The sequence below is a fragment of the Lissotriton vulgaris genome, unplaced genomic scaffold (assembly GCF_964263255.1).
Source record: "Lissotriton vulgaris unplaced genomic scaffold, aLisVul1.2 SCAFFOLD_410, whole genome shotgun sequence".
Classification (NCBI taxonomy): domain Eukaryota; kingdom Metazoa; phylum Chordata; class Amphibia; order Caudata; family Salamandridae; genus Lissotriton; species Lissotriton vulgaris.
Window position 1 is genome coordinate 195,875 of NW_028244089.1, and position 15,466 is coordinate 211,340.

Consider the following 15,466-nt stretch of genomic DNA (forward strand, 5'->3'; position numbering starts at 1 on the left):
GAAGGAGTGCCTTTGTAAAGGAGTCACGTGTGCATTCGTCTAGTTGATGGAAAAGTCCAATGATGTCAGCAGGTCAGCCGTCGTCGGGAGGTGGCTTACAACCGTTTGAGGTGAATTGTCTTCAGTAACCTGTTGTCAAGGTATAGGAAGACTGGTATTCCTAACCCCCACAGATGAGCTGCGAAGGTGAGAAGCCAACCTACAGCATTGCCACTGCTCCACCAACTTACCGGCAGAAACCGCGATGAAGCCACTGCACCGTGAAGTTATTTCCGCCTGCCCAGCTCGAGAGAACGTGGTTTAAGCTGCTCAGTGCCGGAGCGGGGGAAGACGTGCCCCAGCTCCTGAACTCTTCTGAAGGCTATGGGCGAGTTAGACCGGAAGGAGGGACTCAGGCCTTTTGTGAGACTTGCATGACCTCGGCAGGTTAGCACCAAAAGAGCAGAAACTTTCAAGGCCAAAGCCAAACTATGATGCAAACCAAAAGTGCAGGCAGCACCTGTGAGGTCATCTCCAAATATTCTCCAGAGACATGTTGGTTCGCGTGGAGGCGGAGATGACTGTAGGAGGGGTGGGGGGGCTTTAAACATGGTCCTTGGAGCTGGTCTGTGCCATTCTGTGTGACCTATTTATTGTGCTGTGTTTGTGTGCAGAATAAATAGTGCTTTTCTTACCAAAGAAAGCATTGGAGTGGATAATGATATTACTGGGGTGACTGTGGGTATTTTCAGTTATAAGCCCACGCATGTCTTGCCCCTAAAAAGCCTTGGACTGCTCAATCCGCACCAATGAGAGGCTAGTGCTAAAGGGGTAGCGTTTGGCTCAGTTACTCTGGGCCCACAGTAAGTTAAAAAGCATAAAAGTCTGCAGTCCACACAGTTGGGCCTAATAACCCTGCTTGCTCCATGGCCCTCTGAAAATGGCACTGGCAGTGTGGTGCTGTGGCAAGACCTGTCACAGTACCCTGACTGGACCTCATAGCAGAGGTCCTCTCATGGACAATTGAACTTAACCCTAAAAGAAAGGAGATCTTCATCTTTATTGATCTAATCTCGGAGCTGGAAGTGGACTCTAAATCATCTGGAGGATGCACATTAGAGACCAACCACCATCTAATGAACCCCTGACGACCATGTTATTAACATTCTCTGTTGGCTGATATGCTACAAAGGCCCACAGACACTTAGGCTGAACCAAATGCACTAACATATCCTCTCCCAAAGCGCCTTGCAGTGATTTATCTCCAGTACTCAGCCCAAGTGGCAACTTAGCAACCCCTGCATCTGGTGAGGGAAGAATCTTACCTTTGTGTTGCCTATATAAGAAGCTTCAGAAAAGGAATACATTTAGGAAATTGGGGTAATAATTGATGAAACCCAAGAGGCAACTGAGTCATGGGAGGAGGAATAGAGGAAGAAAGCGGTTGGGGTCTGGTGATTGAGCATACATTTTGGGCTGATCCTGCTAATTTCTTCTAGTTGACTCGCCCAGAAACTTTAGTTTTTGTGTTTCAACTCTGGAACTGCATTAGCCTTTCAACCACTTGGAGGCCTCCATTGTGATCAATTCTGTATGTACTTTAGAGCAGCCGCAGACCCATTTAAGCCATGGGGCACCTCTGTGTGTGGCATAGCACAGTTATAGGTTCTCTGGATACCTTTACCTTACTGTGTTTGCAATGACTCAGGTAAAGAGGGAAGGCCTAGTACTCAAATTGAGACCAGGCCCAGAGACAGTGGGTCAAAACAGCGAAGGTTCAGTGTTAGGCTGCATGGGTGAGCATAAGCCCAAATATAGGGGACCTATTGCACATTCCACCAGCCAAGAAGAACTTATGTCCTTTCAGCAACATTCTTCCTACTGGACAGTAGCAAAGTCCAGGAACTCTTCAAGAAGCCAAAATTTAAAGGCATCTGTCAAGTGATGAAATTGTATTTCAAAATCATGCTCCGAATGAGACTTGGACGACACCGGAATAGAGCAAATACTGTGAGAATAGATATTTCATAAAGAACTTTGTAGAAGTAGAATTCTTTAAGCTGATTAGTCATAGAATGCTGCAGAGTCCTGGGAAGAACAAGGAAGGAAGGAAAATGTACTTATTTGTAATCTTGTATCCGCATTATGGGAATTTCACTGAAATCAAACAATGTACTGACTATTTTCACAATGGAGTGCTAAGATTACAGGAAAGGGAGATTTCCTTCTCGTTTGTGGAAGACTAGCCTGTCCGCCAAACTCTAAACAACCACCTTTGTCTTTTGAACACTCAGACATTCTGTTTAAGCAGAATTCAGTGTCTCTGGTGGGAACTCTTTGTGCTTTTCAGGTGTCTATGGTCGCCCCTAGATAATGATTTGTACCCGCGTAACTATCGGTTTGGAGAGACTGGTGTGCAATCCAGGTTTTGAAGGAAAGAGGCTGTTTTGTGGAGGATTCACAATGCTTTCTGAAAGGAGGAGAATTTATCAGCCAGCCGTCTAATATATATGAGGGCATTTTTTCATAGGTGCATTGCTAGAATTGCCTTGCATTTCGACAAAACGTATGAGATAGCCATCCAGCAGGGAAGAACATTATGCCGGAAGGGGCCCTCTTCTAACAGACAACAGAAGAGTATTTTGTGGCTTTGCACAGTGTGAATGTGATAAATATGCCTCTCAAAGGGCACACATTTCATCTACTTTAGTGAAGGTGGGAATATATTTGGTGCAGGACCCACACTCTGTAGTTGTCACATCTAATCCATTTGTTTGTACTCTTTAGATGGGTCTCAATTTTTGCACGGTCCTTCGTCTTGAGCTGTACCGTAACAGGAATATATTTCCATTCCTTTTGATGAATTGGGACACGTTCAGTGGCTTGTTTTCGAAGGATTTTAATTGCTTTCCTTAATCATAACGTACGGAGATAAGACCACTAATATGGTGGACTAACCATTTATTTTTTGCTGTTATTTTCCGCTCTTGATTATGATTTGAAATACTTTCGCCCGCTGAAAAGGCAATCAGGAGAGGAGGAAGATGGGGGTCAATTTTCTTTCTCCAGCCGGTGGGTTTCCTGCTGCAGGGGTATGCTGACCACCTAGTCTTCTAGTGGGCTTTTGCTGAGGGCAGGATTGTTTTTGCTGGCTGGTTGCTACCATCCAATAGGCATGGACTAAGGGGCACTCGGACGTACCAGTGTGTCAATGTTATCTCCAATACGTAGCTGCTAGGTAGTTACCTCCTGGGCACTTGTTTCTAGTGGTCGCACTGTGGCTGCTGCATGAGAACTCAGTGTTTTATCTTCATACACAGCACTGCTAAGCAGTTTATATCCCATGAGAAGCATTAATCCATTTACCAAGAAGTAAGCAGACGCTCAAACAGAAACAAGCTTAAAAAAAGAGGATGTCAGAAATGAGGTGGGGCAGACATAAAAATGAAGGGAGGGTTGTAATTCTGTGCAATGAGATAGCAAGAAATGAAAGAATTGAGAATGGAAAAATTAAGAAAGCAGGAGAACGGTCTGTTTCCCATCTTTAAACCACACTAAAGGTGCCATCGAAGGAGCGGTTTCTGGGAACACTGGGGTGCTCTTGCAGACATAGAGGGATTCAAGTTGGACTTTATCTGTCTTATAAATAGATGCTTCATAACAACAATCTACAGCCCAACTGGCCCAACTCCTTAACTCTGAAAGCAGGAATTCCCTGATCAATTTCTTCAGCGTCCATTGAGGTGCCACTGGATGACCAGCTGAAACAGTTCTTCTTGGAGAAGATCAGAAGTGGGACAAGATGCTGCTGCTGATCTGCTGTTAGCACAACAGCAAGAGGAGTCAGCTCTCACAAGTGTGGCGAGACTTGGCTGTCATTAGAGCTCTATGTCATCATTGGTTAACACTCAGAGAGGAACAGTTGGGTAAACACTGTTAATCGGATGCATTATTATCTTCCCAAAATACATGACGCGGACGATAATGTGCCAGTTCCCCAGATCTCTGTTGCTTTTTCACAGCTGCATTTGAAATGACCAGTCCCTGTATTGTTTTAATAGGTCTAACGATAGTAAGTGAAAATTATGAAATATGATTGTGGGTGCTTCCAGGAAAGCAGTAACAAAAACCTGTAAAACGCAGAAGATTTCAAGTAAAGATCTACACTTACAGAACAGATTTTTTCTTTGTTTCTTTCTGGCCTGGGGAGCACAGCAGTTTTGCCACCATGAGGAACATCACTCCGTTTATCTAGTGGAGTAGGGAGAAAGTAAACAAGTCCCTATTAGTTCCACTTTATATAAGTATTCTGACATTTCCTGTCGTTTGTAAAAGTGGGGAGAAGACGAAGATTACTTAATCAAACATTTAAACAACTAAATGATATAATTTAAACAGTAATGAGCAGGCAGAGCCTACAGGGCCTCTGCATGAAGTGTGGCTTTAACACCAATCTCTTTAATGCATAACTGCAATACAAAATGCTAAGGATATTCCTAATGTTCAAACGTCCTTTACTAGGTCATGTATCTATCTTGCAGTGTATCAAAGCTCCATTAAATCAGTCAAATGATACCTTGTCAGAAATGTCAGTAATTTCCAGCAGGTCTATGTTCACAGTACATAGTGATTGTAATACAAAACTCAACATCAAAGTTAGAAAGATCAAACTAAAAAGAGGACAAAAACTGAGAACAAAAGCAGAAAAAGGAGTGAGCTCTCCAAGGGTGAGAGGCAGGGAACACTGTTCCTCAATGAAATACTGCATTTACCACAATAACCAGAGCAATGGGGCCAGCAAAGCTCCAGAGCAGCTTATCATGGACAGAAATCCAGCAGAAATCTGGGTTGCCATAGCCTTCCGGATCCAGTCCCACTGCCAAACCTTTGAAAAAAGGAATAAAAACATTAGCACGTGTGATAACGCAGCGACTGCGCTTAAACCAAACCTTTGGATGCACAGGAGCTCGAAATCCTGCAATTCCAACTAGGGTGCATAAAGTTTCCCCATCGAGTTTACGTAATACACATTTCTACACTTATAATTCAAGCATTTTAGAATATGCCAACAAGACGTGTAAATATTTTCATATATTATAAACTCTCTCCTACTTTTCTCATAATTGCCTTCGCGTGGGATAGGGAAAGTTTTATAACTGTGTCTTTTCTTAGAGTACTCAAATAGTATCTCAGAATATTTTTCAGCTGATTAAGGCAAAAGCAGGACAATATTTTATGTTACCTCAATCAAAATCAAAACAAATGTTATTTATCCTAAACAGTACTTTCCAGCTATGAGACCCCACACAAATTCACATTGCTTAGCAATTTTTTACCCCGTGGAGGCAAAGTGTTCTAAGCAAGGTACTCTGCTGCAGATGTAGAATGTGAGTTTGTTCAAATGGTTGATGTGAAAGTATAACTGGAAGATGGGAAAGGAAGAGTTACTTACCTGTACTCTTAGGGCATGATTTCGAGTCTGGCTGTCTGCTGCATTACGACTTGAGAAGTAGTGGCAGCGGAGGACCATCTGCTGCGCCAGGGAACAGTTGTACCCTAGCAATGGCGTAGCTGCGCCACAATGTAATATGCTGAGCGTGACTGGCGCAGTCCCGCTCAGCATATTACGAGTTCAGCCAACGCCAGCCATTTCATGGCTGGGGCCCGGCCATGAAAATGCTGGCGGTGGAGGAACAAAGGGGGCCATACCGGGCCTCCATGCTCCCCGCCATGGGGATACATTCAGGGTGGCACAACATGTGCCCCCCTGTCTGTATTACCCCAAAGTTCCAGCACGGCATGGACATCACCATTCATGCCGTGCTGGATCTTTTTTGCCATTCCCATTGTGGTGCCTGCATTTCAGGCACCGCCATGGGAAATGCGAAGGACCGTCAGCCTCACATGAGTTCAACTTGTAATAAGGCGAGCATTACTTGCGCGGCTTTGGCGCTGCTTTGCCAGCAGAAAGCCAGCGAAACTGCGTCAAATTCGGAATTAGGCCCTTCGTTCTTGTCCAGGGGAATCTTCATCATAGCCATAAGAACTGAATAGTTCTGCCCACAAGTGGCATCCCGGAGTGCTTATGACTATGAGAATTCTCCTATAACTGTAATAGAATTATAGGAAAACAACTTTTGCTTGTCTACTGGGATCCTGATCAATAGTCATAAGTACTGAATAGCATAACACACCCATCCCACAAAAGAGGCAGACAAAAAACAGCTTCGACCACCACCTAATAAGGTTCCTTAGGGAAGGTTTCCTGATGGAAATCTGCCCTTTCTGCAAGATAGGGTGGGGCTGAGTCTGGCCAACATGTCTTCACGACATTTCTTACTCACAGGTGTGACTTCAATTTTGGCAATTTCTAAATTTAGTATATCAATTTGTTCTTGCAATTTTAGTCGATCACTCTCAGCATATTCGACCAGTATTTCTACGAGTCGACGTGATCATTCTAGATTGCTATCGGCCCATTCAAGTAACAGTTGCGGTACGGATTTTCATAACTTGGAGCAATCATGATGCGCAACCCCCTGGGAATACGCCCTACTTGCAAGTAATGACCCAATGATCGGTGTTCCCACCATTTAGATTGTTCCATTCATATATATATGTATGCAGCAAATTCTTTATTTCAAGGCAGAAAAACAAAACACAATGCATTTCAAACTCTCTGTGTCTTCATCACGTGACCCGTGATACTTCTCCCGGGTTTATATGTATCTGTCCTTTCAGCCATATAGAGCGAAGACATATTCCATTAACATATGAAAAAATATATATATTCATAGATATAGCTTTATATATAGATATATATATATATATACACACACATATATACATATATATACACAGACACACACACACACACATATATATAGAAAATAAATGTGTATATGTTACATATATATATATATATATATATATATATATATATATATATATATATATATATATATATATATATATATATATATATATATATATATATATATATATATATATATATATTCATTTGAAACCTAATACAGTCTTTAGAAGCGGCACGCTCTGACTGCTGATGCTGACATTTAGGGTAGACAATGCCCCATTTATTGAGTCCACCAAAAACGTGAAGTGTCACTCCTGGGATTTAGTAAGTTTATTTAATCATCAAACGTCACTGGCGCGGTTCGCCTAACCAGTCTTCTTCAAAGGGGCAAAGTTAAAAAACAAGGAGTCCTTTTTGCTTGCTATTCATACCTTTCATTAGGGGGCATTGTGGGAGTTTGAGTCCAATATGTTCATATGGAGATTCTTGTTGCATTCTATCAGCTCAGTGCTCCTCTTGCAAATAAATCTGTTACTGATTAATTGTTACCCCAACACTGTTTTTCCTTCCATGTAAAATGCACACAATGTAAATTAAAGCAATGAGTTCACATTACTGGGCCCGTAAAACATTAATTGATTCTAGTCAAGGGCTGGGACTCTATGACGATACAGATTCAGAATAGGCTTTTGCCTAAAACAAAGTCAAGGCTCAAATATATATATAAATATTTATATATATATTTGACCCGTGACTTCGTTTTAGGCAAATCCTAAATGTATAACCCTATTCTGCATTAGAATCGGTATTGTCATAGAGTTCTGTCACAAAACCGTAAGTTCGGATGTCTGCACTCTGATCTCATACAGAATTTTTGTGACAGAAATGCATAGAGAAATATATCAAATGTAATACTTTTAACAAGTTACTTCCGCAATACTTGATGGGCGAAGGCATATCTCCAACCTTTATACTCAGCTGAAACTTGAAGTAAAGCTTCCTTTCCTTTCCCCATGTAAGGAATGACAAAATCAGTGTTTTGCGTAGCCGAAAAGAAGCATTCAGTAGGAGTATCCACCCATTACAAGCCACCGGGAGCCCCTTATTTAACGGTTTTCACTGCAGAATCAAGGAACCAGCAGAAGATTATTGGTCCAGAGGAGATGGGGGGAGGTTAGATGATCCTATGAGACAATTTTTTTTTTTTTAATTTTTGAAACCTTTATTGTGCATAATCAGCAAACAAATACGGGCCCACAACCACCTGGCCGGCCGCGAAACGTTTGGAGTACTGTTGCAAGTTATACGGTAATTCGGCAGTAGAGCAATACTACTAAGCAATCATTCAGAGTTACACTGGACCAAACTGTACTACCGATATGCAGGAGGAATGAAGGTTAATTTTAGGTTTTAAAAGGCATTTTCAAAAATTGAAGAACAAGGAGAGCCATAGTCCAGTCAGTCCCACTACAGCACAGGTATGCAACGATCAACAGGTGAGTTCCATGAGACAAAGGGAAAGTTGGAATCAAATTAGCGGCATCGCAGAGCTTACAACAGGATCGTTAATCAAGCAATACGTCGAATGCCGACAAGAACCCACCCAGCTTCAAACCAAACTATAGCCCAAAGACAGAAATGAGACGAGAAAAAAGTTGAAGAAAGGAAAAATTAAGGCCCATAGAAACAAAAACCGGATATATAAATCCCCCCACCCTACACGCATGCAGAGGCTACGGCCTACCCCCCCCCCCCCCTTGCAGTGTGTCTGTCGCCCATTAGAGTACCCGAAATATAGAAGCAAAGACATAGGAAAGAAAGAAGAAAGAAGAACATCCTATAAAGCCGGAGGAGGGCCAAATTCAATTATTTCCGGTCTATCCCGCCATGCAATCTACTTCCACCCCATAAACAAGATAAACAATGGCAAACCTCAATTTCAGTATGAAATAGGGAGAGACCTTCCGGTTCGCACAGTCCAACGTATATTAGAAGTGTTCCAGACCAAGTCCCCGCCAGCCTATCAGTCCCAGGTCATAAGAAGGAGTACCTCAGCCCTGGCCAGAACGTGACAATCCCTTTAGACATGGCATCCGAGGAGGGCCCGATCCAAACAAAGCCGGAGGACAAAATGGCCACCATCGATGAAGAAGAGAGAGGTGGAGACAAAATGGACGTCTCCAGTCATCAGACGAGCCGCAGGCAAGCAGGAGGAGCACCCCCAGACACACAAGACGATATCCATTCCATCGCAGGGAGAAAAGTACTTGCGAGGCAGCAAATTCAAAGGGATACAGTGTCAACAAGGACGGAGGTTGGGGAAACAACAACATCCCCACAGACAAAGTCTCAATCCTCGTCAAAAACGGAAACATTGTAGCGCCATTAGAGCTGCCGGGCGGCCATTCACGGGATTCGCGGCAACAAGAGATAGTCCACACCTCCCTGCCCTCACTCGGCAATCCGATGTCCCCCTCAGCGACTGACAAAGGCAAATCGGTGCAGCGCTGGGAACTGGCTGGTCGCGCCCGTTCCGACCTATGTACTGCGTCGTCCAGCTGTTCGCCCATCTCACAGGAGAGTGCACGCCATTCAGTCCTGAACTTGGCAAGTGCAGCCAGAATGTCCCCGCAGGTCGGCTCCGGCTGCGGGCACAATAGCTCTGCAGTCCAAGATGTTCCATAAAGTGTAGCCCACAGCTCGCTATCAGGCAGGGAGATACTGTTGCGAGGCGAGATAACACTCGTCATATCAGAGGAGGCAGCCGCCATTTCTTCCTCGTCGGGAGGTGCACAAAGAGAAGGGGGCGAGCTCAGTACCGAAGGGTTGTAGTCCAGGCAGGCATGACACACGACAATGGAGCGATGCACAGGAGAGGCCATTGCTGTTATGTTACAAGGCAGGGGCAATCCAGGGGCGACCCACACAATGGGCGGCTTAGGGCAGCCTCAGCGCCGCTCAGGGGAATGACCGCTGCGGGCAACCACTTCTCCACTGTGAGCCGGCCTCATAGAGCGAGGCTCAGGGCGCTACAAAAAGGATTCGTCAGACTCCCCCTGCGACGGCGGCGTGGAACAAGGCATCCGCACCCCGGGTTCAGCGGGCTGTAGCCGGTCCGGTGGTCTACGGCGGCGGGGAGCGACGCGGGTCTCAGAGCCAGGGATATGGAGACCGTCCAACTGGCACGACGATATCTCCCGCAATCCGGCAGGTAGGGACCTCGGAGGGACACTGAAAGTATCAGTGCGATCGTAGCATCGTACCGCTGCGGCTCAAACACAGATTAGAAGGCAGGATGTCGGTGCGGAATGCACAGGCTTGCGGAGCCGGGAATCGAAGCGTCCGTTCAGCCCTATGAGACAATTTGACCCAATTATCGTTGTACGCACTACAATGCTGAGGATCTTTGGAAAATGATTGAAAATAGTGCTGATATTGATGGATCTATGACAGAATTTCGACAGACAGAATTTCGACCTACACAAATATCGGCGTAATTATATAGATAGCAAAAATATCGACGCCCTATGTACAACATGGTAAGTACCAAAATATCGAAAAAATAATATCGATGTTAAAAATATCGTTGTTAAATATATCGATTTTTTTTAAATTTAAAATAACATAAAAAATACTGTAAATGATACTTATTAATTACTTAAAAATATTTAAATATATGTAATAATGGTAAAAAAAAATAATAATACATATTTAATTTAAAAAATAATAATTAAAAATCATATATAATATATACTTACTTAACAATAATTACTATTCCCACTCCAGTGGGTGCAACAGTAGGGAAAACTGACCCTGAACCCTAAAAATACCCCTTTACCCAAAAACCTAAAACTGACCCTGAACCCTAAAAATACCCCTTTACCCAAAAACTGAAAACTGACCCTGAACCCAAAAATTACCCCTTTACCCAAAAACTGAAAACTGACCATGAACTCTAAAAATACCCCTTTAACCAAAAACTAAAAACTGACCCTGAACCCTAAAAATACCCCTTTACCCAAAAACTGAAAACTGACCCTGAACCCTAAAAATACCCCTTTACCCAAAAACTGAAAACTGACCCTGAACCCTAAAAATACCCCTTTACCCAAAAACTGAAAACTGACCCTGAACCCTAAAAATACCCCTTTACCCAAAAACTAAAAACTGACCCTGAACCCTAAAAATACCCCTTTACCCAAAAACTGAAAACTGACCCTGAACCCTAAAAATACCCCTTTACCAAAAAACTGAAAACTGACCCTGAACCCTAAAAATACCCCTTTACCCAAAAACTAAAAACTGACCCTGAACCCTAAAAATACCCCTTTACCCAAAAACTGAAAACTGACCCTGAACCCCAAAAATACCCCTTTACCCAAAAACTGAAAACTGACCCCGAACCCTAAAAATACCCCTTTACCCAAAAACTGAAAACTGACCCTTAACCCTAAAAATACCCCTTTACCCAAAATTAATTAATATTACAATTAAATTACTTCCCACCCTATTCCCCTATAAACCCACAACCCGCTCCAGTAGTAAAACATATAATTTAGTTAAAAATAAACATAAATTATCAATTAATTATTCTATTAATCAATTAAAATAATTCATTGCAAATTAATATTTAAGAGCAAAATAAATAAATCATTAAAAAATAATTATTTAATTACAAATAAATTACTTCCCACCCTATTCCCCTATAAACACACAACCCGCTCCAGTAGTAAAACATATAATTTAATTTAAAAATACATAAATTATCAATTAATTAATCAATTAATCAATTACAATAATTCATTGCCAATTAATATTGAATTGAAAAATAAATTAATCATTGAAAAATAATTATTTAATTACAAATAAATTACTTCCCACCCTATTCCCCTACAAACCCACAACCCGCTCCAGTAGTAAAACATATAATTTACTTAAAAATATACATAAATTATCAATTAATTAATCAAATAATCAATTAAAATAATTAATTGCCAATTAATATTTAATTGCAAAATAAATTCATCATTAAAAAATAACTATTTAATTACAAATAAATTACTTCCCACCCTATTCCCCTAAAAACCCACAACCCGCTCTGGTAGTAAAACATATTATTTACTTTTATATATTTTTTATTTATAAAAACATATTAAACACATATTATAACAATTAATTTAAATACTTAACTAAAATTTCTAACACATATTAGTAAATTGAAATTACTTACATCGATATATATGCTATCGATATAAGTAATTTCGATATTACTTACCTTAGGGTCGATATTCTGGCCATCGATATTCTGGACATCGATATTCTGTCCCATCAATATTAGCAACTCGATATAAGTGTAAGTCGAAATTAAAAAATCGATATTTTGACTGTTTACCGATATTGATACGTGACGGTGCAGAAAAAGGAATCTATGATACAGAAGATAGCTTTCAGTGGCCCTTAGTGTTCACAGAACTACATTTAAGAATCCCCCTTCTTTTGTAATTGCCGTCAGATACTCAGAAGATGTTGAATACTTGACTATGTAGGATATTGTCCCGAAAACATTGTGAGTCGTACATTTTCACATAAACCTACCGGTAATGATAGCAGAAGCTCCCCAGCCAATTGCATAGTAGAACCTCATTGGGCCGTAGTTAACGTTTCGGACTTCTGTCTGCATGCGATATATGTGGAGGCCCTCCACAAAGAGCCAGGCGAAGGTGGACAGGAAGAAGTAGTGCAGCAAGATGGCTGTCACCGTGCAGAGCAGCTGTGCAAAATAGAGAAGACAAAAAGAAACACACTTTAAGTAACAAACATCACATTAATTCTAAAAAGACAGCGTTATTTGAGAATCAGTTGTGCAGGGTGTGATGGAATTCTAGGCAACAGGGGAATCTGAAGGTGTTTCATTCGGCCATCGCAATAGACACCCACTCTGCTGGGAAACAGCCAGTCACATGTGAGGCTAACTCTGTCTTAGCCCTATCTGAATTTACATATGCCGTTGATTTCCTTTAGGGCAAGTATGCATCAGCAGAATCCCACTTCAAAAGAAAAAGGGCTACAGCTGTTACATCAAAGAAGTTGCGGGAAGCGAGTTTAGAAAAATAGGACAGTTACAAACATGTTGTTGTAATACAAATTCTCATCCTCAGCTGCTTAATGCAAGCCAACCCACACAGTAAAATATGCTAAGCAAATGGGCGGTTCTAATGTTCCCAATAATTCCAGCGAGCAAGAACATGAAAAATGTAACTCAAACTGAAGACTAGTCACTAACCTAACTGAGATGTAAGCAAATGGTAAAGTCCTCTTGACACATACTACCTACACTGAAGTCACACATGCAAGCTAATGAACAAGACATGGCCGCTGAAACTTCCAACATGACCTGTATTGGTGTACCTGCAACCTGAACTAAGTGATCAGCCTTCACATCACACAACGTAAATGTAAATATGTAAATGTAAATTGATACTTGTATAGCGCACTACTCACCCGCAAGGGTCTCAAGGCGCTTGTACGAATACCGTTGTGGAACCCATCCTGGCTTTCCCTGAGAGGCGTCCACTCCTGGGCACCCCCAAGGTGGAGGCCAGGCATCCTTAGCGTTGTGGGGGCCGTTGTGGAGATTAAGCAAGCTATTGCCCAGAGTTGCAGAGTGGGACTCCATGATTGGAATAGGCACAGAGGTGAGAATTATCAGGTCCGTGGAATTTTGACCCACCGAGGCGGGGAATTGAACCCTGGTCCCGGGCTAGACCTCTGCATCAGGGTCTACCGCTGTAATCATTGAGCCACACTTCTCCACGTGGACCACAGACCTAATGATGGACCCGAACGCATTATCAGATGATGGCTCTGACACAGTCCATGTTGTCCCTAGCCTCACTAGGTCACACTAATGGTAAATGTGCACTTTATAAGTGCCATAAAAGTGCTTAGAGGGCGGGCTTGGTAATGAATTTAATGTTTTCCCCAGGGAAGTTGTAACCACAAGTATCTGTGCAACCGAGGAAGACAATAAGGTCTCCCATAACAGCAATAGTACTGCTTGAATGGAAATGATTTAGAATTTTAATTCATATTTAACTGATTGCATACATTGAGCGGTAAAGAAGATTAATACTTTTTTTAAATGGAAGGTTAGAATTTGAGGATAGGGATTAGAATTTGAACATGTATAGTCAGGAATTACAAAGTAACAAATACAACTACAGTTTCTTCATCTTCTCCACACTTCCGCTCCTGTACTAACTGCACTGTACTGTTCAGGAGCCAGAGGGTGGCTCAGACACTCTCGGCTTTGCCTCACCTGGTTCTCCGTGCGGTTGATGCCCAGAAGAAACACCATCTCACAGAAGAAGAGGGCCACAGCAATGTTGGAGTGGATGCCTCGGGTGTTGGTCTTCAGCCCCTTCAGACAGGCCAGGATAATGAAGGTGAGAAGCAGGGCCACCAGCGAGATGGACAGTGTGGAATAAGTGACGATGGCGAGCGTCTCCAAGTCCCCTTCCAACTGCTGCAGAGAACGAGGAAACAAGGAACACGTCAGGCCACATGGTGTTCATTGTACCAAGGGCTCCATAGCACAGCACCCCTTTGTTCCAATAAGAGAGCAGCACCAATAAACAATGCACTTCGAGATATGTTAGTCACTGAATACATTAAACGTTCTAGACGTATGTGTGGTTAATGCCCCAAGAAGTACAGGACATAAAATAACACACATAAAAATATGGCATCAACATAGAGAAAAAATCCAGGCAGGAATGACTGGTGAATATACAGTTAAATTAACTCACTCAACGATTATCGTCACTCTGTGGATCTGCCTGATGGACACTTCCTTTTAAACACTGATATTTTCCAAAAAGAAGCAGCAATAATCATCTGGAAAGTGCAATTTGGCGCGATAGATACCAGGATAATGAATGGGAATATTTCTTTCTGTAGTACATTGATTGGGATGTGGCGCAATAACATTAGGCATAGACATGAATTAGATCATTTTCCACCAACAGAAGTTATAAATTATTAAAAATATCTTTTTACAGCAGTATTTTCATACACAAACCTTGTTTATCAAGTGTCCATTAAACTATATTTTATAGATAGTTTTTCATTCACTGTATAGAGAAGCAAAATGTGTCGGCTGTCTTTTGTGGTAAACATCCTTTACAACTCAGTATGAACCACGGAGTCGCTGTAATACGCATGCATTTACCACACATGCTTTTTTTTATGCTTTTACAAAGCCTTTACCATGCATGGTAAGTCTAGTTAAGATAAGTATATATATATGTCTGTGTGTGTATATATGTAAGCATGTGTGTGTGCGTGTGTGTGTGTGTGTTTGGATTCCACTAGGTGTGCAATTGTTCACAAGGGGAGAGAGGAGGCAGCAAGTTGCTGCCTGATAAGGGGGACTAAGGTGGACTTTTATCTCCTGCACTGTTGCTGCACTGGGAGTGGAAACGCCGTCCACACAAGATGGAAAGCACCACTTGGAGCTTAGAGTAACCCTGCACTATATGGGTCCCTGCGGAGAACCACAATTCCCAGAATGCAGCAGTGGAGCAGGTACAGCGCGGAGAGCTTCACACTGTGAGGCAGGAGCAGGGCGTGGCTACAGCAAGGGGAGTGGCCGCAGCTTCAAAAACATCG

At 42.3% G+C, this 15,466-nt stretch overlaps 1 protein-coding gene across 1 annotated transcript in view; it reads right to left on the reverse strand.

The window, feature by feature from the left end:
- Positions 1–15,466, reverse strand: part of CELSR3 (cadherin EGF LAG seven-pass G-type receptor 3) — a 690,139-nt gene that overhangs the window by 96,851 nt on the left and 577,822 nt on the right. The window contains exons 24-27 of the mRNA XM_086948740.1: positions 14,115–14,321; positions 12,392–12,566; positions 4,752–4,864; positions 4,151–4,230 (exon numbers count right to left, since the gene is read on the reverse strand). Of these exons, the coding sequence (XP_086804866.1) occupies positions 4,151–4,230; positions 4,752–4,864; positions 12,392–12,566; positions 14,115–14,321 (575 nt within the window). The remainder of the gene's footprint in view (positions 1–4,150; positions 4,231–4,751; positions 4,865–12,391; positions 12,567–14,114; positions 14,322–15,466) is intronic.